Source organism: Syngnathus scovelli, chromosome 20 (genome assembly GCF_024217435.2).
Source record: "Syngnathus scovelli strain Florida chromosome 20, RoL_Ssco_1.2, whole genome shotgun sequence".
Taxonomy (NCBI): Eukaryota; Metazoa; Chordata; class Actinopteri; order Syngnathiformes; family Syngnathidae; genus Syngnathus; species Syngnathus scovelli.
In genome coordinates this window covers 6,295,001-6,319,914 of record NC_090866.1, presented here as the reverse complement: position 1 = coordinate 6,319,914, position 24,914 = coordinate 6,295,001, and the positions used below count along the sequence as shown (strand labels likewise).

The following is a 24,914-nucleotide window of genomic DNA, read 5'->3' as shown; positions in this document are numbered from 1 at the left end:
CAACAACGCAGTTGTCTGCCAAAGTATAATAAAGCCACAATAAAATCTGCTGAGGAGTGTGACCATCCATTTTTGTTTGTCGCACAAGTATTTTGCACCGCCGCTGATTGGCTTTTGATGAAGCCACGTTTGTTTATGGGGGCCGCTTGCCTTGCAAAATAAACTGATGCAATCAAAGGGTGGATCAAGTTGAGGGAAATCAAGAAAAATCATCATGGCTACGGATTTGAAAATGACTGATTAGACCACCGGGGGCCCAAGAGTGGCTTTTTAATTGAATCACTGGACCAAAAGGGGAAAAAATATTTCAAGTTGCCTCCTCACCTGAGCGATTCCGCCATGCGCCGCAGGTCTTCATTCTGCTGCTTGAGCCGCTCCAACTTGGCCAGGATCTTGGAGAGCTCTCGGCTGGACCGCTCCGGGTGCTCGCTGTCTCTCACCAAATGGCCGCCGATGTAGAAGAGTAGCGTCCCCCAGGCCAGTAGCACCAGGGTGATCCAACGCCATGAACCCGCCCAAGGCCGCATGGTGTGACCTCAAATTGCCTCCTTGATGTGCTTGTTCCCCAAAACGACCCAGCGGGCTGCTTGCCTGACGGTCCACTCGTGTCCCGTCACCACTTGGAATGCAACTTTAGCATCTTTGGAGTGATGGAGCAAGAACTTCTGAGTTGATATGAGCGCGGAGAGTCCTCTCCAGCTTTCAGCCAGAACGGTTTCCCTCCGTTAGCTACAGCATGGTTAGCATACTCCGGAGTCCGCCTGATGGCGTCCTCTCTAGCCAGCTCAGCGTTTGCCAACCTTTCCCGGACCGTCTCAGCAACTTCTCCGAGACCCCTTGGATTTGTTTATTGAAGTTGCGCCCTGCGGAAACACACAAAGTGTTGAGTTTGTTTAGTTGGGGCAAATATTTTTGGAGCTTTTGGGTCTAAGCCACGGAGAAACAAAGCATGCAAGATGTTTGGCAGTCAACGTCATCCCGGCAGCCGCAATTCAAGGTGATACAGCGAGCTCGGAAAAAAAAATCCCTCGATCATCATTTTCCTTCATCCCCGAGCAGCAGGGGGGAGCCGGAGATGGACGCACGCTGCGTTTATGAAGCAACCTTCCCTGTCATCTTCACTGACAAAGCCATGTCGAGGCGACCGGGTGCCGTCGTGTGACGAGATCCAGACTGGCAGATGTGTGTGCGCGTTGCTCCGCCGCGCATGTTATCATCCCACGGCGTGTACCGTGGCAATCTAGAATAATACCAAGCATCTTTGACTTTCGCAGCGGGCGTTGATTGACAACATGGCCGACTGAGTCTCTTGTGAGAGTTCGGCACAGAGAAAAGTGCTCCTGACGGGATTCGCCTGGCAGCGGGAAAGCCGGCTGACAGTCGCCCGTCTAGTTTACCATAGCAACAATTGCTATGTCCAACGTACGGTAGATGGCGGGAAAGGCTGACATTTTCCAAGCCACTCTTCCAAACCAGACTGTATCTTTGTGGCCCAAAAAAAAAAATCTCAGCTATGTAGGTCACGGTATTTGAGGAAGACTTGAATCAAGAGTAGCAGGACTTGTTTGCGTTGAGGTTTTTGGGAACATGCCTCATCCGAGAGACATTTTGGGTTTTGAGAGAGGTGGAAAAAAAAAAGGCTGTTATGTTTTACAGGGTTGTCAGTTTGCCAAGGCAGCAGGTTATCGGGAGTTTGCAAGTTCCCACATCATATTCTGTCTTTTCATCGTTGATGTTGTTTTTTCCGAAAATCAGAACATTTGCTCCCGAACGCTGCAGTTGTTGTTGTTGTGAGTGACCTCGGTCGACGGAAGCGGGGCTGCTCTTATGGCGCGCACGCATGCGGGCGGGTGGGCAGGCAAGCCGAGGAGGATTTTTATGATGGAAAATAAGAGCTGTGAGAGGGCCGCACTCCAGAAGGCTAATACACGACTGGGACTTAACAAAAAGGCAAGCTTTTCACTGGGTTTGAAAGCCATAATGAGGTTTATGTTCAGAACACTAAAACGGCTAAATATAAAACCGCTGGATGAGGCTGCCAAGGAGGGAATATTAAGATAACACTTGAAAGTTAGCTTAATGATGAGTTTCCATGACATGAATAAAACTTCAAAGTGATTTTTTATTTTATTTTTTCATTTTGAAGGAGGTTATTGTTTTCATGATGAGTGGAATTACCAGTATTTATTTTTTCTAATAATTGCGCAGGCTCATCCTTCAGGAGCTGAGACAAACTTAAATATTTCATTTTTTTAAAATGACAAAAACCCAATCTGGCCTTGGACTTTGGAACACTGAGCGTCTCTGTGCCCATCATCCCTTTGTCAGAACCGTATCGGCTGGCACGGCAGTATATGGATTGTGCCACTAGCCCCGCCCACTCAGTGCCACACGGGGGTCATTACCGATTCAATCTCGGATGTGAGTCTTCTCGCAACAGAGGTCATCTATCAGCGAGGCCGGGCTCGCTAGGCAATATGCCACGAGATGAGGTCCACCACTGAATTATACATGGAGCTCAGCTGAGGTAGACTTGGATTACACTAACATGACCGCTTCGGCATAAGCATGAATATATCTTCGGTATCAATATATGTTTTACTTATGTCAACGTCACACAATATATTCATATGTGTTGCCGTGAGGGGACACATGCAATGTTATGCAGGGATAAACCGATTCTACTTTTTGATACCAAAGCCATCATATTTGAGTATTTTATAGCTGTGCTACAAAAAATGGCTAAAATGATGAAAAAATTGGGCTAAAAGCTAATAAAATTAAATAAATAAATAAAATTTTGTCTGTCAAGCGACATCACCACTCTTATAAAATATGACAACAAAGATGGCAGCCAACCGACGTTGCGCAACCCCAATTACGAGTTTGCCGAGCAATATGGTGTCGAAAAGCGTTCCGATTTAACAGCAGCTGTTGCCGCCACACTTTGCCCACAAATAAACTCTAAGCAGCTTTACTGGCCATTTTCTTGGCCGGGTGAGTGCTTTGCAATGTATTTTCAGCCTTTTCCTTGGGGGACGGATGTGAAAGAGTCCAATTTAACACAGAGAAAAAAAAAAGAAAAGAAAATGAGCGTGAGCTGGTGTCTGGCACTGAGCGATTCATCAAAATATGATTGAAATGTGACAAAGTGTAATATCCAAACCGCTGCAACTGCGATTTTATGAGGTCAAACGTGTTCGAATAAAACATCATAAATAAAACTCTGGGGGTACAACAGAGTTGCCACCGCCTGCAAATCTTCAGCCAGATGCTGCGTGTTTGGTACAGACCTCAGCAAAAAAGGGCATATTTTATTTTTTCTACCAACTTTAAATCTCCCATTCCCATTACTTGTAAAAAATGAAAAATAAAAGCACTTAGGCTTGTGTAGGACTCCATCAAGGCTCAAAGATTTATCACCTGCAAAACCATTTTCGGCTACCGAGGAGGATCTAAAGCGGCGTTGCTTCCGAACAAAGTCAGCAAAGGACAGATGGTCGAGGCGGACAATCGTAAACGTTAAATCTGTTCCATATTTACGAGCGCAAATCCTTGCGCGAGGTCAACATCCAGTTTGTGACGTGAAACCGCAGTTAATTGTAAAGCGTTGTTGCCGCACAAAATTTTCAATTTCGTCCCGTTTCAACCAGCGTCTTTAACTCATTTAAATTCACAAGCTTCTTATTTCTTCATTTCACTAGCCCATGAATATAACATTTCAAAGCTCAAGAAGTCGGGTAAAAAGAGACATGTGGCATCAATTACCGGTAGGTGGATATGAATTGCAAAAATCTTCACCGTATAGATAATGCATGCAACTATAAGCAGTATAAGGCCATTGGTGATGACTCGATAACTGCAAAATAGAATGATGAAAGAGCGCAGGTCAAGTGCTTCGGAATAAATACAGCGTAGGTAAGAGCCGAGAAATTGAAACTGAACGACTGCTGAGATGCGCCGTCAAATTGCATTGAGCAATATACCGCTTGCTCATATAGCACATTAGGATAGCGTAGCAATCCCCTAGAAACCATGCAAATATGCCCCCTGAGTTTTATGAGTGGGATGGCAAAAAAGCAATTCAGAGGCCGAGTAAGTGCTGTGCAAAGATGAAGGACTGACTAAAGTGAGCAAAACTGAAAAGTAAAATGTGCCTAGCTGGCTTGGCGTTTGGGTTAGCCTTCTGTTATCTTAATTGCTAGCAGTGCATGTGTGTCAAAGTAAAACTTTGAAAATCCAGAAAGAAAAAGTGCAACTGGAGTAAGTGAGTTTCTTTTTTTTTTTGCTTTTTTTTTTTTGTAAAATGGCTGCCAGCCTCAATGCAGAGGTGGCAAAAAAGGTCCAAGTAAAGTTCGACTTCAACAACCACCGACTAGCAAGCTAGCAGTGCGTACGGGAGTAAAACACTTGGGCTCGCCTCCAAGGCTCTCACTGCAGAGAATTTGCTGACACACACACACACACACACACACACACACACACACATGCACACACACACACACAGAGCCATAAAAATTACACGCATCAAATTAGTGGGGGGCAAGCAGGTGGTAATGGTTTATGCAAACAAGTTTCTAATTAGAACTGGGAGACATATGATTAGCAGTCAAATTTAAAAAAGCATCCATCATTCTTGTCTTTTATGACTTTTTATGTCCAAATAAAAAATGGGGGCCCGGGCGACGGCCTCACCTGCCATCCTAAGATGCCTCGTGATGAGTGAAGGTGGATTCCAGGCGCCGAGACGTGTCAAGGTCGGCATTTTAAATTCGCTGTGTCAGTGAGCGTGATGAACTGGCTCTGCATTGGGGCGAGTGTGTGTTTGTGTCACACACAGGGAAAGGGAAAAGGAGTCTATTGCTTTTGGGAAGCTGCAGATGACAATTTATAGGGCGTGTTAGGGGCGTTATTTAAAAAAATGATCATTTATTTTTGACGCGGCAGTTTTGAGGAAGACCATTTTTGAGGGAAGCCAATATCATAAAAGAACCTCGGCCGTCAGTATCTGTGGGAGTTTGGACTAGTTTAGACTCCTGCCAGCTCTGTGCCCCCTTTGGAATGAATCCCAATGACGGCTGACCTTTACCAGCCTGGGGTGCAACGGTTGTCAGCGTGGGTCCGTCATAACCGCGTACAGCGCCGGCCGACCTTCCCCGAGTAGTCTGGATGAGCTTAATGAGAGTCGGGATACACCGAAAAAATTACAGCTTTTACCGATTAAGCCAATTAATTGATTGACGAATAATTATGGGAGAAAATGGAGTGCACTATTTGGCAGTTGTTTACGCCAAATCACCACAGTTAGGACCCAAAAACAGTGCGCGGTGCCACCACTCGAGCAATAAGCTCTCAATAAAAACTCCCAGCTCAGCCAAGGCCTTTAAACACTCTTTTTCACCTCACTCATCTTCTGTCCCAGAATTTATGATGTGCGGTTGACTCCCATTATACCCTGGCTGAGAAAAAAAAAAAAAGAAAATTCCAATACAAGCCAAGGTGGTCTCTTTCTATGTCTTTGACAGAGGAGATGAAGGCAGTAGGTGGGCGACTCAGAATATAGAGGGAGGCAGGAAGGAAAAAAAAGAAGAGAGGGTCAAAATAAAGAGTGTGTTGTAGGTAAAGTGGAAGCCGGGGAGGTAGTAATTGGAAGAAAGATGGTGGCTGTAGAAAGCAAGGCAGCAGGCGGGGGGGGACGGCTGAAGAGTGCTCCCCGAGGGATCCGAGTCGGGACTAATACAGAGGGGCACTTTTATACAGAGCAGCTCCAACCGATTCATCACTTTCTGCTACATTAGCTCAACTCTTTGTCTTTGAACCACATCGCCTTTGCCCTGTGACCTCAGAATCCCCGCAGCACGGAGTGACATATCCATTTATTTTACGGTCACTCTTAAAAGCTTGCTTTTCCCCGAGCCGAGAAGGGATGGAGAAAAAAAAAGTTGAGATGTAAACAACATGGCCGCCCTACCGTTCATCTTTTCAATTAAAAAGACCACGACTTTTTTTTTTTAAATCCTTAGACGCTTTCCCTCAAGGCTGCTTAAATAAGTGACATTTCCAAAGCAGGGCGCCCCTGACCCCCCCCCCCCCCCCCCCCCCCCCCCCCACACACACACACACACACACACACACTCCAGTCCATCCCTTCAAGTTCCTTCTGCATGCTCCAATTTCTTCAAGACTCCAAAATGCCCAAACGTGCATCCTTCTGTATTCATCCATGAACTGACGACAGCTATGAATAAATATAAATGGAGACGATGAAATAAATAATTGACACACAGAGAAGGACTGGAGCCTTTGTACCAGTGCACCTGCCTGCTGACAGCACCTCTTGCCCCCCCCACACACACACTTCTGCTTAATTCCACTCGCTGGCTCCCTCACATCTCCATTTTTTTCATCATGCCTCATAACAAACATCATATTGACGGAGGGCTTTGTCCCCGTCACGGTTTTTGTGCTTCTGGTTTGCTCGCTCGACTTCCCCATTTTCTCACTCGGTGCCTTACGGGCCATCGGCTTACACTCGAATGCCCCCTCCCCTCTCCGCTCGATTGTGACCTCTTTGTAGGTTATTTTGTAGATACGGGGCGGGGGTTGATGTATGAGGCCTGGTGCCCAAGTGCTATTACTCTGCAAGATGCAGTGGCAAATGCCATAATCTCTTTTGACCGCTTCAATAAAAGTTTAATCTGTTGTGGCAAAAGAGTCGCCGTCAGCAGAGCGGAGGGTTTGGGCTTTGCCGGAGGGACGCACGCCGTCATCACTCACGAGTAGCCACCCTTGGCTTGCTTGAACACACAATATTGTATGTTGTTAGTGGAAGAGGCACCTGACACACTCTCTTGCTCTCTCGGCCGTGCTTGGGCCGAACTGTTAGGTTCTATTAAAATAAAATAAAAAAAAATAAAAAAAGACAGCCTAGGTGCGGTTATACGTGTCTGTGTGTATATAAACATATACATATATTAAATAAAAATTATATATATATATATATATATATTAAATAAAAATAATATATAATATATATTAATATAATATTAAGAACGCCCCCAGTTACTGTTCTCTAACAAGTTGTTAAAAATGTGTTCAGGAGATGGAAAAATTAAGATGGAAAGGCAACAACAAGGCAGTCTTGCCCAACCCCTAATCGATTAATCAATGAAGAGATGCACGCCAAGACTTGCGCATCGCATCCTGCTGGTCGTCTTTCTGCAGCAGGTGCTGACAGTTGTCCAGACAGCGTCGTCCATCAATCTTTCTGCTTGCTCAGCAGGCTTTTTGCATTGCGTTCCTGATCCGCGGCGTCTAGCCAATGCTGGCTAACCAAGTGACGGGAGCGCTTGGCAGGCGAGATGACTGACGGCTGTCATTTCAGACGACAAAGTTAGTAAATCGAAGGTTCTGCTGTTGAATGCCTTGACATAAAAGCTACGGCTGGATAAAAGTTCCATAGCGGTGTGGAAAATGTTTTCATCACATGGCTAAGGTCTTGGTCTGCACACACATAGGAACGACTTCCATATTTGGGGCGAAACTATGAGAGACCCGGTCACATGAGCACATCTAGTTCTTGATGTCACCGCTGGTGAGCGCTGGAATTTTATCACGCTGGAGGATCTTCGAGTTGCCGTTTATCATCGTTTGCAGATGCTTTTGCAGGGTGGCGGCGTAAACAACACACAAGCCCCCTGGGACAAGATGCAAATAGGGAAGAAAGCTGTGTTGGGCTTGTTTCTGGTTCAGGGACAGGTTGATGCGCATCAAGACTCGAGCCAGCCCGGTTTCAGTCAAGTAGTGCTGTATCAGCTGGGACCGCATCAATAGTCCGGATGAAAGATGGCTTTTGGAAAGAACACAATGAGGTGGGGGTGGCTGAGGTAATGTGGGCGGACTTGGCAAAGCCACCGAGGCCGCGGTGGGCGTGGCCGCTCGCCGCTGCCATCGCCGCAGATGTTTGCGAGTCCTCACACAACATTACGTTCGGAGTCGAGAATCTCGCAAAGAGGGAGGGGCCGGCGGAATAATCAAAGTCCGCTTGACAGCTATGATGCACACGCTGCGGGATGCGTTTTGACGCCGACAACGGGGGGAAAACGGCGCTTTCTGTTAAATACTTGCCCGGAAATGCAAGCTATCAATACGACTCAAGCTGAGGAATGAAACGCTTCCTCAAAAGCAAATCCATCCCTCAGGCACTATTAATGGATTCAATTCAGCAAACTGAAGCATGGTGAAAAATAAAAAGTCCCCAAAAATAAGGTCTCGACTGCTCCGGATTCCTTCGCCTAGCCGTGTTTTTGGTTCGGGGCCGTCAGAGTGCATTGGAATGATTACCTGTGCGACAACACGCGACTGTCACGCAAATTCCTGGTGGAGCCGATGCGCGTTATTGCTTTAGATTGCCTTGTAATCCAAACGGGCGGTGTGTCGTCTGCTGCATTATTGATCCGCTCGTGTAACACAAACACAATAAAGAAGCGTGACAATAGCGCTCCGTCACCGCACGCAGGATGTGAGTCGGAATAGATTCCGAATCATAAATAAATACGGTTCATCTGGGAACCATTTAACGCAGGAGCAGAATAAAAAATGATAAATGCAGTGGAGGGAAAGAAATGTATTGATGTTGTGCAGATTTGTTGCGGGGAGAAAATATATCACCAGCAGGGGGCGTTTTCCTGATAATGGATTTTCAATGAAAGTACAAAAAAAATGTGACACAGCTAAAGCGTTTTGTGATGCACTTAGAAACCGCTTCCAGAATTTGTATTATTTTTCCCAAGATTGTGTTGAAACATTTCGAATTTTCCTCATTTTCTCAGTAACATCCTTCTTAGTGGCGTTTTCATTACCGACGGTAATTCCAGTTAGATTAAAACGAAACTATCGCATCACTAAAAACATTTTAAAACCAACAAGGGAGTTTGAAAGTTTACAACTATAACACTTGTCTCAATCAATCATGATGAAACAAAAAAGGTGCAAGGTGCCATCTTGAGCTTGACTCTCAATGTTGATAACAATCCGCGGCCATAAATCTCCTCCGTGGACGTTTCGATCTTATCCCTTCCTTACTGCCGTCTGCGGTGTCTGGTTTCGTTCTCCTTCCTGTCTCCGAGCCGAGGACGGACGGGCCTGCCAGCGGCTTGGCTTGGTTGTCTGGCTCCGCGCAGCCTGGTCATTACCGCTGGCTAACAAGCCGAGCGCGAGGACGTCTAAGGCTGCTCTATCCCTTAACTAACAAAGAGACGGCAGTGGATTCGGTGGCGCGGACTCCTGCTGGACCCATAATGGCGCTTTCTCATTATAATCTTTCTCCTGGGGAAAAAAAAAAAAAAAAAAGGAACATGCTGGGTTTCATGTCCTTTTAACTCGGCTTTGCGGGACGGCAAGGGGAGCCGGGAAATGCTTTGAATTAACGTCCCGTGGCGACGGCCATGCGTGTGCAAACAGGTAGTTTTCTCTCTACTACTAAACTGGAGACTTGGATGCATTTATTGTCATATTGGTGTCACGAGAATGCCTGGCTTGGTTTGCCTCTCTCCATGGACCTTCATTCTGCGGATAAAACCGTGTTCCGAAGGTCGACGAAAGAAGGCATCCCCTGAATTATTTTTCCGATGTTTGGTTTAGTTGATGATTTGCTGTCAGATTTTCGGATGGCATGTTCAAGTGGAGCCGGGTCCAATATAGTGACTGGATCGCTTGAGTGACACACAACCACTCAACACCCAAGGGCGATCGAGACACTTCTATTAACATTGCATAAATGTTTTTTGGAACGCGAGAGGAACGAGTAGCTAGCACTGCTGACAGATCCAAAAATCGCATAGCCAGTTTTACATATTTGTCATTGTGCAGTCTCAGAGGTGTTGTTTGGCGACAACAAAGGAGACTAATAAAATACTCGGGCCACTGATTGAGCACTCTTTTTATTGATTTCCAATTGCCTAAATTGGAGCGGATTACATTTTGGCAGGATTTTTGTCGACTCTGCAATTAGCGAATCAATATGGCTATATCCCTGGATTAGCAGCGTCATTGTGTCAATTTATTAGGGACACTATCCACAAACTCATCCGTATGCCAATTTAACATTGTAATAAACTCTTTTATGAGCGTTGTGTTGTTTTTTTATTCATCTTTTAGCTCAAACAAGCTGCCTGGCTCAGTTCTGACAGTCTACAGATGATCTACTGTACCCTATTAGCACTCGGGAACACCGCTATCCTTAATAAAGTCATCTCACGAAGTTGATCTTTGCGCACGGAGCAGTGAAGCCGCCCAGAGACCAAACCACAGACCCCTGGTAATGGGTCTCATGGGGGGGGGTAAGTCTAAACTGCTCCGCACAGTTGTAAACGGGCTGGGATTGCTCCACTTTCTAGTGCAATGAAATCCAATACGTGGACATGGGGTATATGATTTTATAAAATTGTCAACAAATATTGTCAATTTTGACATGGTCGAGCATATGCGATCACGTGAATATGAATCACGGAAATGATGAGGGCATATGCTGCATGCAGGCGTGAGCGGATGTATTAATGCGTGCATGTCTAAGCAGAGCTGAGGTTGGTGAAGCTTAGCCGGCTGTGGAATGTAAACTAGCCACTGCAGCACTCCTGCCTGGCCGCAGTCAGACGTCGCTCCACTGGGGGGGGATCCCGACGTCCGTCGTTTAATCGCTGCATCACCCCCCTCCATCTTAACAACCCACCCGCAGTCAAACGCCCCAGCTCACGTTGCAAAGTTCCATGCACACCTTTTACTTTCAAGCAGGAGCATTGATTGGAAACATAAAAGCCGCAGTCGTTTATCGTCCATAATCACTTTGCGGCTTTTTTTTTTTTTGACAGCCGAGCGCCTCACGCCGTCGCGTCACATCTATCTCCTAGCAGACAGTGGCCCAAAGCAAGGTTAAGCACTTTCATCTAATCTGATGACAAATGATTTGATGAGGTTAGCTAGCGATTAACCTCTTCGTCTACATTTTCGGTACCTGTAACGGAGAAGCCCCGCCCCCTCGACTCGCAAACGTCAACTCGTCTTGATCTATTGTGTCATACGTGTGCGTGAGCTCGTCGCAGTCCACCGAGGGACACGATGACGGCTGACTCACCCATTAGCCCAAATTAGAGCCATTTTTCCAGCATTCGCGACAGAGCCACCGGCGATGCCGTGTCGTCAAAGCCATTATGGAAAACATGCACTAAACTGATTTAACTTTGCAAATACCATTAACCGGTGCCCCGAGATTATAAATATCCCACGTTGCAATCTGAGGGGGCAAATGAGGAATCGTGTTAAGAAAATCTTGCATCAATGTCAGACGCTTGCCAAAGGCAGAGAGAGGGACCGGTTCGAGTCAAATAAAATGGCGGAGTAAAAACAATCCGAAGGCCCCACATGACCCAAAGTGCATTTCCACTAAAAGGGACTATCAAAAGCAGCCTAATGAACCTTAATCTTATCAATTTATGAAAATCATTGAAGTCACCGCTAATGTAGCTTTTAAAAAAAGAAAATGGTGCTCTGGCTCCATTTATCACCGGGAAGAAAAATGCTTTGGCAAGCATTTGTTTTACACGGCGGAGTGACAATTTATCAAAACAAACTTCACGATGGTGGAATCTGCCATTTTGTCCACTTATTTGTCTGTATTGCAAAGCCGAAGTGCCTCCGCCCCCCCCAACAATCTCTTTACCTTGAGGGTTCCTGTCGAACGGTAACAACAGTTGCCTAGCAACAACATTTCCACCCTGCAGAAATTGAGTAGATTATTTTTTTTTTTTCCGCTCACAGTTCATACTTTGGAGAGAAAATAGATATTTTAGTTTGTGGTGCAAATATACAGTACTGGCTTTCCAAAGTCATATCTATTTGAGGATTTGTGACGTTAACTCACACGGTTGTCATCCCCGTATGAACCTGAAAGAGGAATTAAAGTGTTTTGTTTTGGTGAATCACTCGATTTGGCGTCATCTGATATTTTCGCATTTAACCTGCTGCAGATGATACAAAGTACGATGAGGGAGGTGGGGGGGAAGGGAGTCAAATCACTGACATTTCCCAGAATCAATCGGAAGTTCCAAATGCCACGTCGTGAATCAATCAACCGATTGGACCTTAGCAAAAGGGTACTTGTGAGAATTTGCTTTCCTCGGTTACATTTGCAACACGAGCGTGGAGAAAGACAAACACAAGGTTGGTCTGCTTTCCCCCTTAATCATTTTAAATCATAACCTAGTCTCATAATGCAAAAAAATGTTGTGAACTAGGAAGCCAAAGTTCAAATCGGGCTCTCTCACAGATCTCGCAGCCAAGACAAACACGGCCGTGCCGGAGACGTGTCACCGAGGCCCACCTTGTGAGCCTTATGCAAATATTTATCTGCATTCACACTTGGCTTAATTCGATAAGAGCGACCCGGACTGGAATAGCTTTGGATGCAAAATGGTAATTACTCCTAAACCGAGCTGGAATAATGAACTTGTTAGCATGCTCGGCCTCCTGGAATTCATTACGGCGGCGCTGATGGATGAAGCAGAACCCGCTCTGATTTCATTGCGAGGTGCTTCGAGGCCTCCCTTTCATGCCTTTGACGCGTCCAGCTATCAGTCACTCGGCAATCGCGACACACGTGCGGCCAAGGCTCGTGCGTCATGTGACGAGACGGACACCGTTTGTCACTGTGTCATGCGGACGGTGCCGCATAATAAAGCGAAAAGGGGAAGCGTTGAGCAAAAGGGGGGGGGGGGGGGGGGGGGGGGGGACCTTGAATGAAGGCATTGACGGCAGTTTTGCTATTAGATGACAGAAAAAATCTTTTTCATATTCAATAACAGACATGGCAGCGATCGGACTGGAGCCGGATCTATTTTTAAAGCGGATAAATGCTCTCTATGGACCATGTGACTTGTCGCCACGACCATTCTGGTGTCATCCTCTCATGAGACGCCGGGAGAAATTTTTTTAACAGTACAGTACAAAAGTCAATACTGGGCTCAAAGTATGGCCGAGTCACTGATAAGGCCGACCCGATGCTCCGTCTCTCTCCGTCTCCTCTAAGCACCCATCAATTGAGGCAGTGAAGCCATCAGCGCCCACGCTCGGCCAGCCCGCTTTCTCGCACGACTGGCTCGGTGCGCGTCGGAGCTGTGATTGGACTCTCGGCATTAATGAACGGCGACCGCTCGCCAGTCCTCTCAGCCGTCAATCTGGATGGATGGATCAGTGTGGGCCCCATCCTAATGGGCTCCCTTTGCCATTTCTCTCGCTCCGTCAGCTCGCCATCACAGACATCAGGGGGAGGATCTAATCTCGGCCTTTCGCCGCTCCGACCTGCTTGGAGTATCGCGACTGGGGAAAAAAAAAAAAAAAAAAAGGGCCCGGCTCACCTTCCCATCAAATGACCAAACAGAAACTGGATCAGAGGGTGACATTTGAACAATAATGAGGAGGAAAAATAGTCCCCAAGACATAAAACAGAAAATGCGCTGGCGGACTGTAATTGGTGTTTTAATGATCATAAGCTGGTGTCTGATGAAAAGTGGTGCGTCCAATTAACATTTTTTTCCAAGTAGAAGATATTTTTAAGCTATTATTCAAATCTGCCTTGTGATTGGCTTGCGACGGGATGGACTCCATCTATGTCGGTTTGATTTAATGGCTTTGAAGGGGAAACATTGATTTTCCTTCTTTCCTGTCATATGCTCGGAGGATGATTGTTACGTTCTTTGTGTCATGTGGTTGACGATGGGAACGAGGGGAGGGGGTCCAACTGGGAAAGGTTGGATTGAGCTGGGATTAAACCGTAGCTGTGAACACAAAGTAAACAAATTTTGGAGTGACCACCGTCTCAAAATGGCTGCCCTTGAAAGCTCCGCTGTACTGTGGTAATCAGGTCGAGGGAGACAAGTGGTCCATCTTCATTGTGCTAATGACTCCACAGAACGCGTTCACCCAGCAGGGTCCGCAATGCCAGCCTACATGAATTTCTTCCGCTCCATGAGACGAGACTTTATGGGAAAAAAGCAGACTCGTGTCCTTAACCCCGATGTTTTATTTAAAGAGTCTCTGGGTGCTTGGACTTCATTTGCATACGGTTGTCATCCGTTCGTGAGATCTTTGGTGCCTGATTTGCTTGGAAATTTCAAGTGTGCGGCTAAAAAAGTAATTTATTTCTCCTCCCTCTTCTGCTGGAGTGGTTCTTATCATATTGAATACCCTCAGGGCGGGGCCGCGTCCCACTTTGATGATGTCACAGCTCGGAGAAGCGAGAGGGGGGAACAGGTCAGCGCATGTGCCACGGACATCAGAAGCCGTCGGCGGTGCGGCGCCATGTCAGCCGAGCGAGCGCCGGGCTTTTGTGACGAGGCACGGACAGACATGCGCGGGGGCCAAATGTGACAAGGCGAGCGGAAACAGGGATGATTAAAGGCTGCGGGCGGGCGAGATGGCGGCGGGCGGGCGGGAAGAGACACGACTCGGAGGGAAGAAGAGAATTGGAGCACTGTGAAGGAATATTGAGAGGAAGGGAATTAAAAAGATTGGCGGGGGGAAGTCGTATGTGTAAAATTGGAAACCACACATGGTCGGACGACGGATTTCAAGAGGAGCCAAGATGGCTGAATTAAAGATGAAAACAAGTCAAGAGAGATGACCATGTGACCCAAATTGACCAGGCTGAGGACAAATAAGACGCTCCGAGATTTGCGGTAGCACTCACAGCAAAAGTGTGCTGTGAAGAATACGGGAAAAAAGACGCGCAAGTGTGTATGTGTGTGTGTGTGTGTGTGTGTGCGCCTCAAGTGAATTGAACTTGTTTTATTATGAGTGTGAAGCAGGCCAACACAGAACAGAAGAGCAAAGTTGCACTGAATAATTGAATGATCTTTGGGTTTTTGTGCATTTTCACTGTGCTATTGAATTCATGGTATCTGCTTAAAAAAAAAAAAAAAAACTACCTTCACTTTGAAGTTACGAACTGGAAATTTTTATGAAGACGACAGTTGACTCTTAACTTATTGCTTGTATTTGTATTGTTTTCTTGGGGGGTGGGGTGGGCTTTCAAAATGTGAATAATTTTGACCTTTCAAGTTCCACCCTATTCATAAATCATGACAACCTCCAAGTCGAGCTATATTTCATTGTAGGAAATGTAAAAATGGTATTCCGCCAAACAGTAACCTAATCATTTCTCCGAGCGCTGTCCTTGAAACTGTCAACTCGGAATCGATCATCGTCAAAATTGAAGAAAGACATGCCGTTTGGCTTCACGCCGTCGATTCAAAGTATCGTCACGGACATCTTTTGAGAACTGACCTCCGGTCAAAAATAAGTTACGTACAAACTGTTCAATTTCTTTTTTTTTTTCTTCCCTCCGCAATGTTTCCATTGGCTTCGGTTATTCGGCTATACTGAATGTTTCTACTCTCCAAAAACGATTTGTAGGCAATTTTTGCATCGTTTCCAGAGGGGAAAATTGCCGGTGGCTCTCGGATAAAATTTGCAACGCTCAGATCAAGTCCATCTGGACAATCAGTGGGAGTGTAGAACCTAACGGTGGGAACAGACGGCCACCTCGTGCACCGCAGAGCTCCGGCCAATGTCATGTGACTAACTTGAGTGGAGCTGACTCGCAAACGGAAAGTAAGTAAGTCGTCCGTGCGCTCACCTAAATGGGAGGTGATCGCATTTAATAAATAGAAGGGTCAGAAGGCGAGTCGGCGCTTTATTAAGTTATTCCTACAATTCCGATTCCATTGTCGGGAGCCGGTGAGCATGAAACTGTGTGCGCTGCGGAGAAATAAGGACAGATAAAGAACTTGGATGGTGACGTTGTTTATCGTAATGGTCATTACGTAAAAGATCATTTAACAGTCAGTCTTGACTGGGGCGGATTAGCGCATCGCTTTTGACAATCGTTTTGTTACATTCGTTATCGCCCGCGCTACATTGTGTTCACTGACGGGAAATTAGAAGTGAATTAGGTGAAAGTTGAAGCTTTGTTTTAATATACAGTTAATTTGCCGGCCAGCTCGTGCCTCGGTTAGACATAATGGCTAAGAAAGCGAGGCAAAGGAAGATCAATCATTTGATTGAGCGGAGTAGGGGAGTTTCAATTTCATTTGGAAGGCGCAAATGTAGGCAGTATGGAATCAGCCCTGCATGTGGAAATGCAAACACTCGCTCGCTTTCAAAGTGAATTTTTGCACCGCTGAAAATCTCAACATATGTCTCATATTATAGATGTGTTGGACAACTAAGATATTAAATCTTTAATAGCCATCGCGTGGATTTTTTTTTTTCTCAGGTGACAAATGTTTACGCCTTGGCAACAAGGTCTGCGCTTGCTTTGTGTTCTTGTTTTATGTTTAATCGATCTCGCCTTTGGTTATCTTGGCATTAAATTAGAAATACAATTACTGTAGCCTCTGTCGACAAAATATGAAATGACTGCATAAAAATCGACCTCCGTTCGCTGATGATTTTTTTCCATTGCTTTTGGCGTGGAGCAATATTTATATACTAGGTAGTTTTATTTATTTATTTATCTATTTATTTATTGTTGATTTGTATTTCTAATTTTCATTTATTTGTGATTATTTGTGATTATTTGTGATTGATTGATTGATTGATTGATTGATTGATTGATTGATTGATTGATTGATTGATTGATTGATCGATTTGAAAAAAGCTTCCCATTCTGAAATGTCTCGATGTACATTCTATGTAAAAATGAGTTTAGGTGAATTATTTCAAAATGCGTTTGTGTTATGTCGGCATGAGCGCGGTGCCAGAAGCCTTTTGAGGAAGGAGCATGTGTCCGCTCTTGTGTTGGGTCACAGATGTCACCTGCTCCGGCAGCCAGTCTAGCGCAACTCGCCGACCCCCGCCGCTCGCCCACATGCCCCAAAGCGCCGGAGAAAACAAGCTCGCCATGTTGTTAGTTGTTGTATGCTTTGCTCTGATAATGGGATTAAAAACGCGGCGCGCTGAATTACCGCAAAGGGCCACGGCAGTCCTTCCAACTCGAACTGAACGCTACCCGGAGCTTGTGGCTATACGTGCCGCTTTCCGCAGTCCTGCCAAGTGGCGGCGATGTTAAGTTGGCGTAAATGAAATGCTACAGGCTGGACCAGTAACCTTAAACAAAGCAAGAGCCAGGAATTGAATCTTACTTAATATCAACCACAAGCTAAATTAGAAAACCACCATGCGTAACCACGGAACAAATCAGCCAAGGGTGTGTGGGCATGTGTGTGCGTGTCTGTGTCATACGATTTTTCGATTGTTAATCTTTGAAAGGAGCTTTGTCAATGGCGTGGCCGTCACTGTTAGAAGGCCTGAAATTCCTTTTTGCATGCCTCACCACTTGTTTGCTAGGAAAACCCACAATGCTTTACCACAAGATTAAACCATGCAGATTGCTGATACGTGCATTTTTTCTCTCTCTGACACACACACACACACAAAAACACACCCAAGTGGACAATCTGTTGGATGACAAAGTCCACGCGAGTCCCTTTCAAGCGTATCGAAGACCGGGAAAAACACATGCAATTGACTTCAAACAGGCTGACGGGGGATTACGGTTCCGAGTCGCGGCGTAGCAAAAACAGATTGTTCGGGACTAAATGGCTTCTCGATAAACACGGGGGGGAAAAAAATAAGTGTTTGGCAAATAGCACACAACAATGCAGGATATTAAGCAAATGTTAGCGGAACTTTACTAGCGCTGTCACTGCAGCTGTCAGCTCAAGACGAGAGAACTCATCGGCAGTCACAATTATGAAGTTTAAAAAAAATAAAAAAGTCTGTGTTGACCATTGAGGAGGGCTGGAGGGGGGTGCTAATCCACATGACCGGCAGACAAGGTAACAAAAAGAAGCTTGGTCAAGAGTTAGTGGAATTAAAGCTAAGCCCATCCTTTGTTGTTATGCTAATCCACGAGACAATCATCTGCAAGCGCAACATCGCCTCTGAGATGAATGTGGCTCAGAAAGAAACAAACAAAAAAAAAAGAGCGAGCCTCAATTAGTCTGCTCGTTGCCAGGAGAGAATGGCGCAAGGACATTTCCGAACAGACAAAATAAAAACGTTTTTTGGATATTTCAGGGCTGTGGATCCCAATGCACAAGGATATTTAGAGAAGCTTGACGATCACACGGCTGACCTGCCGTCTTGCTGTAACATTCCTCCTCCTCCTTCTCCAGAGGACAAATATAGAAATTCTACGCGTGCAATTACCTCTCAAATTAAGATACCTCTTCGTTAAATGACAAGGGACAGCTCTTGATAAGAACTGGATCGCGTCGTGCATTTCCAATCCCGATAATTAGATGGCACCCAATTGGATTGATTTCATCCAGTCTACACATTGCACACACAAAAAAATGACAATAAGAAAAAAAAATGCACGAGGGAGGAGGGGACATCATGTGACGGGACACTCATGCGGCGACATGACAGCTACGCCTGCTGCGAACGGCTCCCCTGCTGCTTTGCCAAGGACTTTGCCATAGGTAAATGCCAAGGCTGCCACTCATACGGATACTGAATAAGGGACTAAAGGTCACGCGCAAAAAAACCACCGCGCTACTCAGACGCGCAAAGGAAACACGCCGATATCTTAAAGTCAACTCAGAGTGACTTACGAGTAAAGTGGCTTTTGCTTTCCAAATCTCGCCCGACTGTAAAACACCATCGAACCTCTTCAAAATAAAAAAATAAAAAGAGGACACTTACCGGACGGCCTTTTGGGGTCCAACCAACGGAGCTCTCTTTTACCAGCGATGCTACGGTTGCTCCGGCAACACAGAATCATTTAGGTCTGCAATTTTAAAAAGAGATGTAAAGTTGATGGACTCGTCAAGAAACATGACAGCAACGTGTGTTAACAATTCATCGTGTATGGAGACATTCAGACAAATCGGAACTCGGCCCATAAGCTCACCGTGCGTATTGATATTTCTGGCGTTACAGAATGCAATATCTTTGAGCAAAGCTTGCTTTATTAGTGCTATAAATTTAGTTTACTGCTCAATCAATAGTAATGCGATCGGGGAGAGATACTTGTCAGGGTAAACAGACCACCTAGTACCGAGAAATATCACAACGTTGCGAGGTCCAATGGGAGACATTTCCACAATTATCCAAAAGGGGATGTTGCCTCGAATCAAATCTATCATGATAATCAAATCGGAATTGAATCGACTGCTTTGCGACTGCTAATTATGTTGCAATAATGCCGCTGCTATTTAAGGCTTGCGGGCGGTAGCTAACAATCAAGTCAATCGGAGCTCACATTCAACTAAACCGCCTTGCTTGTAATAAATCGAAAATGGTGGTGCGGGCCGGTTACACAGTTTCAAAATTGTCCAATTTTATCCGATGATCATTTAGCGGGGATGAATACCACGCCAGTTGCACAAAACTGAGTTTACGCCACTAATGTCCCATGTATTATTAAAATCAAATTAAATGTTAACGCTTGGAGGACGGCGGATGCTAGTCACTTGTTATTCTTCAGAACACTGCACATGAATACATTTGGAATGACCAAAGACTAAAACCTGACGGCGTTCCATTTGACTTTTTTTTTTTTTTTTTTGGTGTGTGCATTACGCAACGGTGAAGCTGTCAAATGACATTCATGAAGTTTTTGCGCTGTTCTGTGAATGCTTGCGACTGCCGGCTACAAAGGCAGCGTTTGCCCTACATTCGCCGTGCACACAGTCTGATTGTTTGCCTGCTATCTTTCTCAGCACCATGCTGGGTCAGGTGAGGCAGCCACTGAAATCCAATCAAGCCAATCCTTCGCAATCTTGCCCAGTGTCTCCCATGGCAAGCAGAAAAGTCACAAACTGATATAAAAACAGATCGTTGATGAGGGTATCAAGATGGGAAATCAAACACCTCACTCCATATTAACTTGGGCTTAATGCTAAATGAAATACCGGATCCCTTTCAGGGCAACTCATTGGAGCTGACTCGGAATTCTGACGGAGGTCATAGATATGAATTAGTAGTACCTCAGGGATCAACATCGTTGCCACTAAAATTCACAAACAATTGTGTCATGCGAGCATGTTTTTTTTTCGTGTCACTGGGCAAGACCCATTTGGACCAGCGTCACTCTGATTATACCGGTCAACATCTGAGTCTCTGCTCGCATTTAAATTTGTTCTTTTTCTTAGGGTGGGGACATGGAGGGAAGAGAGATTTGGAGAGAACCATGTGATGCGACGGTTTGGTGCCTGAAGTTCTGCAGCTGTCCCAATTATTACCTCGTTCTTTTTGCCCCCCAGATTTCTCCTTCATCCCCATCTGCTTCTTTTTGTCCCACATTTTTCATGTGGCACCCAACCGTGGATGCCACTAGTGGGTTTGTGCTTTCAGGACACTCCCATGCTGAGAGTGCTACAGAGATGGATGTGCCAGTGTTAGAATAGATGGATGGATGCAGTCCAGCCTTGGGATGGAGACCAATGTGTGCTGAATAGTAATTAGACGATGCACTCGTGTCAGGTAAATTGAGTTTTAGCAAAATTTCTCCTGTGGTCCCTGTCAGGTCTGGTTCCGGTATCAGTAGTGCTGACAGAGTTGTTTTATGGACCATGGGTACTGGAGATCCTGGGATTTGTGGATAAAAGGCATTTTTACAGTTTTGAAAGAAGTATATGGACCAAGTTAATGTATAATATTAAATGTTAATTTTTGATCGCTCCAGCAGTATTTCTGGACATCTTAAGTAGGGAGGGACAAAAAGTTGGAAGACCCACTTTGCCAGCTTGCAGCAGCAACAATTCTTCTTGAAACACACATACAGTAAGTGAACACACAAAAAGCACACCCTTGCTGTTGAAAGTTGAAAGCACACCGCAGGCTGCACGGCCTCCGTGCCGGGCCGAGCCTCATCGGGACGGCGCGCTCTTTGAGGGGCTCCCCGAGTCAGAACCTCTGACAGGTTGCAGCAGCCGCGAGAACAGGGATTGGAGCGCTCTCTCCAAACAAATACGCGTTCTAACATGGTACCAGGTGTAGCAGCTATCTCAAACTTGGATTCACACACACACACACAGCGGAGCCAATATCAAGCATTATACACACACACACACATAGTACACTGAGCCAAAACACTGTGACGGTTGAAATTAGAATGTCTTTTCATGCAAACAGAGGCGCCTGCTGTGCAGGTGACAGGCTGCTGCTGCTGCTGCTTCTGCTGCTGCTGCTGCAGACGGCATTGAAATGAAAAACAAATCCAAATGCTATTTTAAATAAAATTCCACTCAGCGGAGGATTGCGGCAGCCAACTAAACACGGGATTGGCTTATGCTCGCGCCACTAATAGGCACCCTGTTTCATGCAGATAAAACTGTCTGACGAGTCACCGCCCAGTTTGGCTCGCCGTGCTTGATATTTGACCTCGCTGGCAAAGTAGGACTAATAAGTTTAATGAAGTCATTAGTCAAAAATGAAGACAGACACGTTACGGAAGGTGGAGGCTCAGATGAAGGGCGGAGGAGCAAAGAACTCAAGAGCCTTGTGGAAAAGTACACAGCCAATCCTTCGCAATCTTGCCCAGTGTCTCCCATGGCCAGCAGAAAAGTCACAAACTGATATTAAAACAGATCGTTGATGAGGGTATCAAGATGGGAAATCAAACACCTCACTCCATCTTAACTAGGGCTTAATGCTAAATGAAATACCGGATCTCTTTCAGGGCAACTCATTGGAGCTGACTCGGAATTCTGACCGATCAACGGAGGTCATAGATATGAATTAGTAGTACCTCAGGGATCAACATCGTTGCCACTAAAATTCACAAACAATTGTGTCATGCGAGCATGTTTTTTTTTCGTGTCACTGGGCAAGACCCATTTGGACCAGCGTCACTCTGATTATACCAGTCAACACCTGAGTCTCTGCTCGCATTTAAATTTGTTCATTTTTTTTTAGGGTGGGGACTGTTTCATGCAGATAAAACTGTCTGACGAGTCACGCCCCAGTTTGGCTCGCCGTGCTTGATGTCTAACCTCGCCGGCAAAGTAGGATTAATAAGTTTAATGAAGTCATTAGTCAGAAATGAAGAAAGACACGTTACGGAAGGTGGCGGCTCAGATGAAGGGCGGAGGAAGAAATAACTCAAGAGCCTTGTGGAAAAGTACACAACTTGCATCAGACATTCCTGTGAACTCGCCAAAGGTGAAGGATGATAACAATCTTTGCTTTGTGGGGAAATAATGCAGAAGAGTTGAGGTGCATCTGCCCAGCCCTGGCAATATGTGCGACTGTTTACTTATTCATGAATAGATTCGGGCCGCTAACTCAATCAGTCACGTTATCGGGGTGGACTTTATTACATAACATTAATGATGCATTGCTTTCCATGGGTGTCGACTTTCTACCGCAATGGCATCAATTCACATGAGAGTACAATAAGTCCTGCAGTATTTTTTATATTCATTATTAACATATTTACACTCTAAGAATGTTATTCAAAACATCACCAAAGTGTATAAAGCCATGTCTAAAGACCGTGCATAATGTGATTAAGAAGGTTGACAAGCAGAGAACTCTCAAGAACCTCTAGCATGTTTTGGGCACAAACAAGAACATTTGACAGCCACTTTTACCCGAATGTATAAGTTTCATGACGTTGGGCCACGATGAAAACAATCAATAATCAAGAATCACAATCAATAATCAAGAATCGTCACGGTGCGATATTGCAATGTTTATATCAGAGGATCACAACTACACGTCCACTTGACAACAAACGCACGCCTGACCTGGATGATAAGCTCATGCAACATGCAGCAGCAACGCATCCACAATAGAGGCAACAACCAAAATGTGTGCGGGGGGGTGCACCCAGTTGCATTGCAGTGCGTGGGTGGAGGTCACACATATGGTCCGCCAAAAACACGAGACTGACAGTTAGCTTCTACGCTAAACGACTCGTAGCAGCATTTAGCTTCAACTAATGCTGCAAATCAAAACGGAAGGCTGCATGCAAACAACCATGACAGTTCAGCAGCTGCACCGGGTTTGTTTACCTGCTGCTCTTCGCCGCCTTACTGACAGGAACAAGCGACAATGGGAGCGGTGAATGGGGAAGCACGTACACGGGTCGGAGCGCAACATCCTTCCGGAGATTAAAGCAAAAATAACGCGATCGAGCAGAGACCTGCTTGCGCCACCGCCGATCGCGCACCGATCGCGGCGGAGGACTCAGGCAACAGGCCGGTGATGTCGCGTGCTGGAGGTTAACGGGTGTGTGTGTGTGTGTGTGGGGGGGGGGGGGGGGGGGGGGGCTCTTTACGGACCGCTACATAGACAGAAACAAACGCGGTCCTTACCTGGACGTGCAATCCTGACTTCCAGAAGCATCCGATCGGGACTGACGAGGCTGCAGACGAACTCTGTGGATGCAAGGGGGGGAACAATGAGTGCAATCTGGAGAGGCGGCCGAGAGTTACTGACACACTGGGGTAAAGAGTATGAGCTGCAAGGCTGGACTGTGACGATCTGCCGGTGTCAAAAATGACGAAGGAAGGTAAGGATCGTACTTCCGGAAAGGGCTTTTCACAATAAGAACATGTTTGGGGTGGGGGTAGCGGATTAGGGCCAGTCAAGGAAAAAAAAAAACAGGTTGACAGGATTCTGACTCTTTTTTTCCACAGAACTCTGAGATTAAAATCAGAATTCTGACAAAAAAGTCAAAATCCGATAAAATCCCAAAAATATTTTCTTTACTGGTCCTAATCCTCTTCCATACATACAGTGGTAATGTATAAACAATAACTTATTTTTATTGTTTTATAATTTTGGATTTCACATATTATTAATGTCATGCTTGTTTTCTTGACCTGCAGTATTTGGACCACCGAGAGAATGACTAATAACACCCCTGCCCTGTTATCTGATGGTGCCCCCCCCCCCCCCCCCCCAAATGGTTCTGCATGATACTTTCTGATCTAATATTACGAGTATATTGTTGCGTCTGAACATTTTGATAATCATCGCTATTTTAATAACCAGCCGAATTATGGTCAGGGGAAAAATAATGACACTTAACATGTTTCCATACTGTGACCCAAGAAGCTATTTCTGTTATATTATTACCTAATAAAGTGTATTGTATTGTTTTTCCTGAGATGAATTTCCCCCAGGGATGAAAAGTCTGATGATTCTGTTATACTATACTAATGGTAATATGAATGCTTATTGTACCATTTTTAAGATTAGGAATCAGCAAATATCATTTTTTTAAGTACAACAATTACGCCAATGACTGTTTTGTTTGATTATTTATTCTGAAGGCAGCACAGTTTTGTTTCCGTTGAGGTTTTGATCCTGTCCCCCACTCTTGACTGATGGTGAGCCTAGTCGTTGATCAGTGAGTGGGCAAATTGCAGCGCGCTCTCAAGTGGTAGAAATGTGAATTACAACTTTTTATGACACATTGTCCTGGAGTGGAGGACGAACGACGGTCAACAACAACCCCCACTGAGTAAGGTGCACGGATTTCAGTGCAGCTCTGCTTACCTTCAGTCTGCAAATGAATGGCCACCAAAGGTATTTAGCTATTTACCCGCCCACAGATAGCAGATTTCCCACTCCAGTCTCATCCCGAATTTCATTACAAAGAATTTAAAAGTCAATTTTCCCCTAATATGTCCCCTTTCAAATAACACTGAACATTACAGGGTCCTTATCGACGCACGCTCCTCTTCATAACAATTGGCACAGTTACATTTCTTTTTCATTTAGGAGATAAGCCAAAGCAAAGCAGCTTCTGAAGATTTTATCTTGCATGATAAATTCACAACAGGGGGAATATATACAAAGTGTTGAGGATAACAACACCCCCATTGCTGCAAGAGAGGGAA

At 45.4% G+C, this 24,914-nt stretch overlaps 1 protein-coding gene and 1 long non-coding RNA gene across 4 annotated transcripts in view; both read right to left on the bottom strand.

The window, feature by feature from the left end:
• The window catches only part of fut8b (fucosyltransferase 8b (alpha (1,6) fucosyltransferase)), a 46,222-nt gene extending 22,661 nt beyond the window's left edge, over positions 1 to 23,561 (bottom strand). Inside the window, exons 1-3 of one of the 2 annotated variants that reach the window (XM_049758108.2) lie at positions 23,382 to 23,561; positions 18,763 to 18,847; positions 325 to 863 (exon numbers count right to left, since the gene is read on the bottom strand). In XM_049758108.2, coding sequence (XP_049614065.1) covers positions 325 to 527 — 203 coding nt within the window. In that variant the 5' untranslated portion in view covers positions 528 to 863; positions 18,763 to 18,847; positions 23,382 to 23,561. Of the gene's footprint in view, positions 1 to 324; positions 864 to 18,762; positions 18,848 to 23,078; positions 23,295 to 23,381 lie in introns of those variants that run through there. The other variant, XM_049758109.2, reaches the window with a different exon arrangement.
• A 795-nt stretch (positions 23,562 to 24,356) lies between these two features.
• Positions 24,357 to 24,914, bottom strand: part of LOC125990120 (uncharacterized) — a 49,017-nt gene continuing 48,459 nt past the window's right edge. For both annotated transcript variants that reach the window (XR_011085997.1, XR_007488818.2), the window contains exon 8: positions 24,357 to 24,914. This exon is cut by the window's right edge and continues 1,947 nt beyond it. This is a non-coding gene — a long non-coding RNA (uncharacterized lncRNA).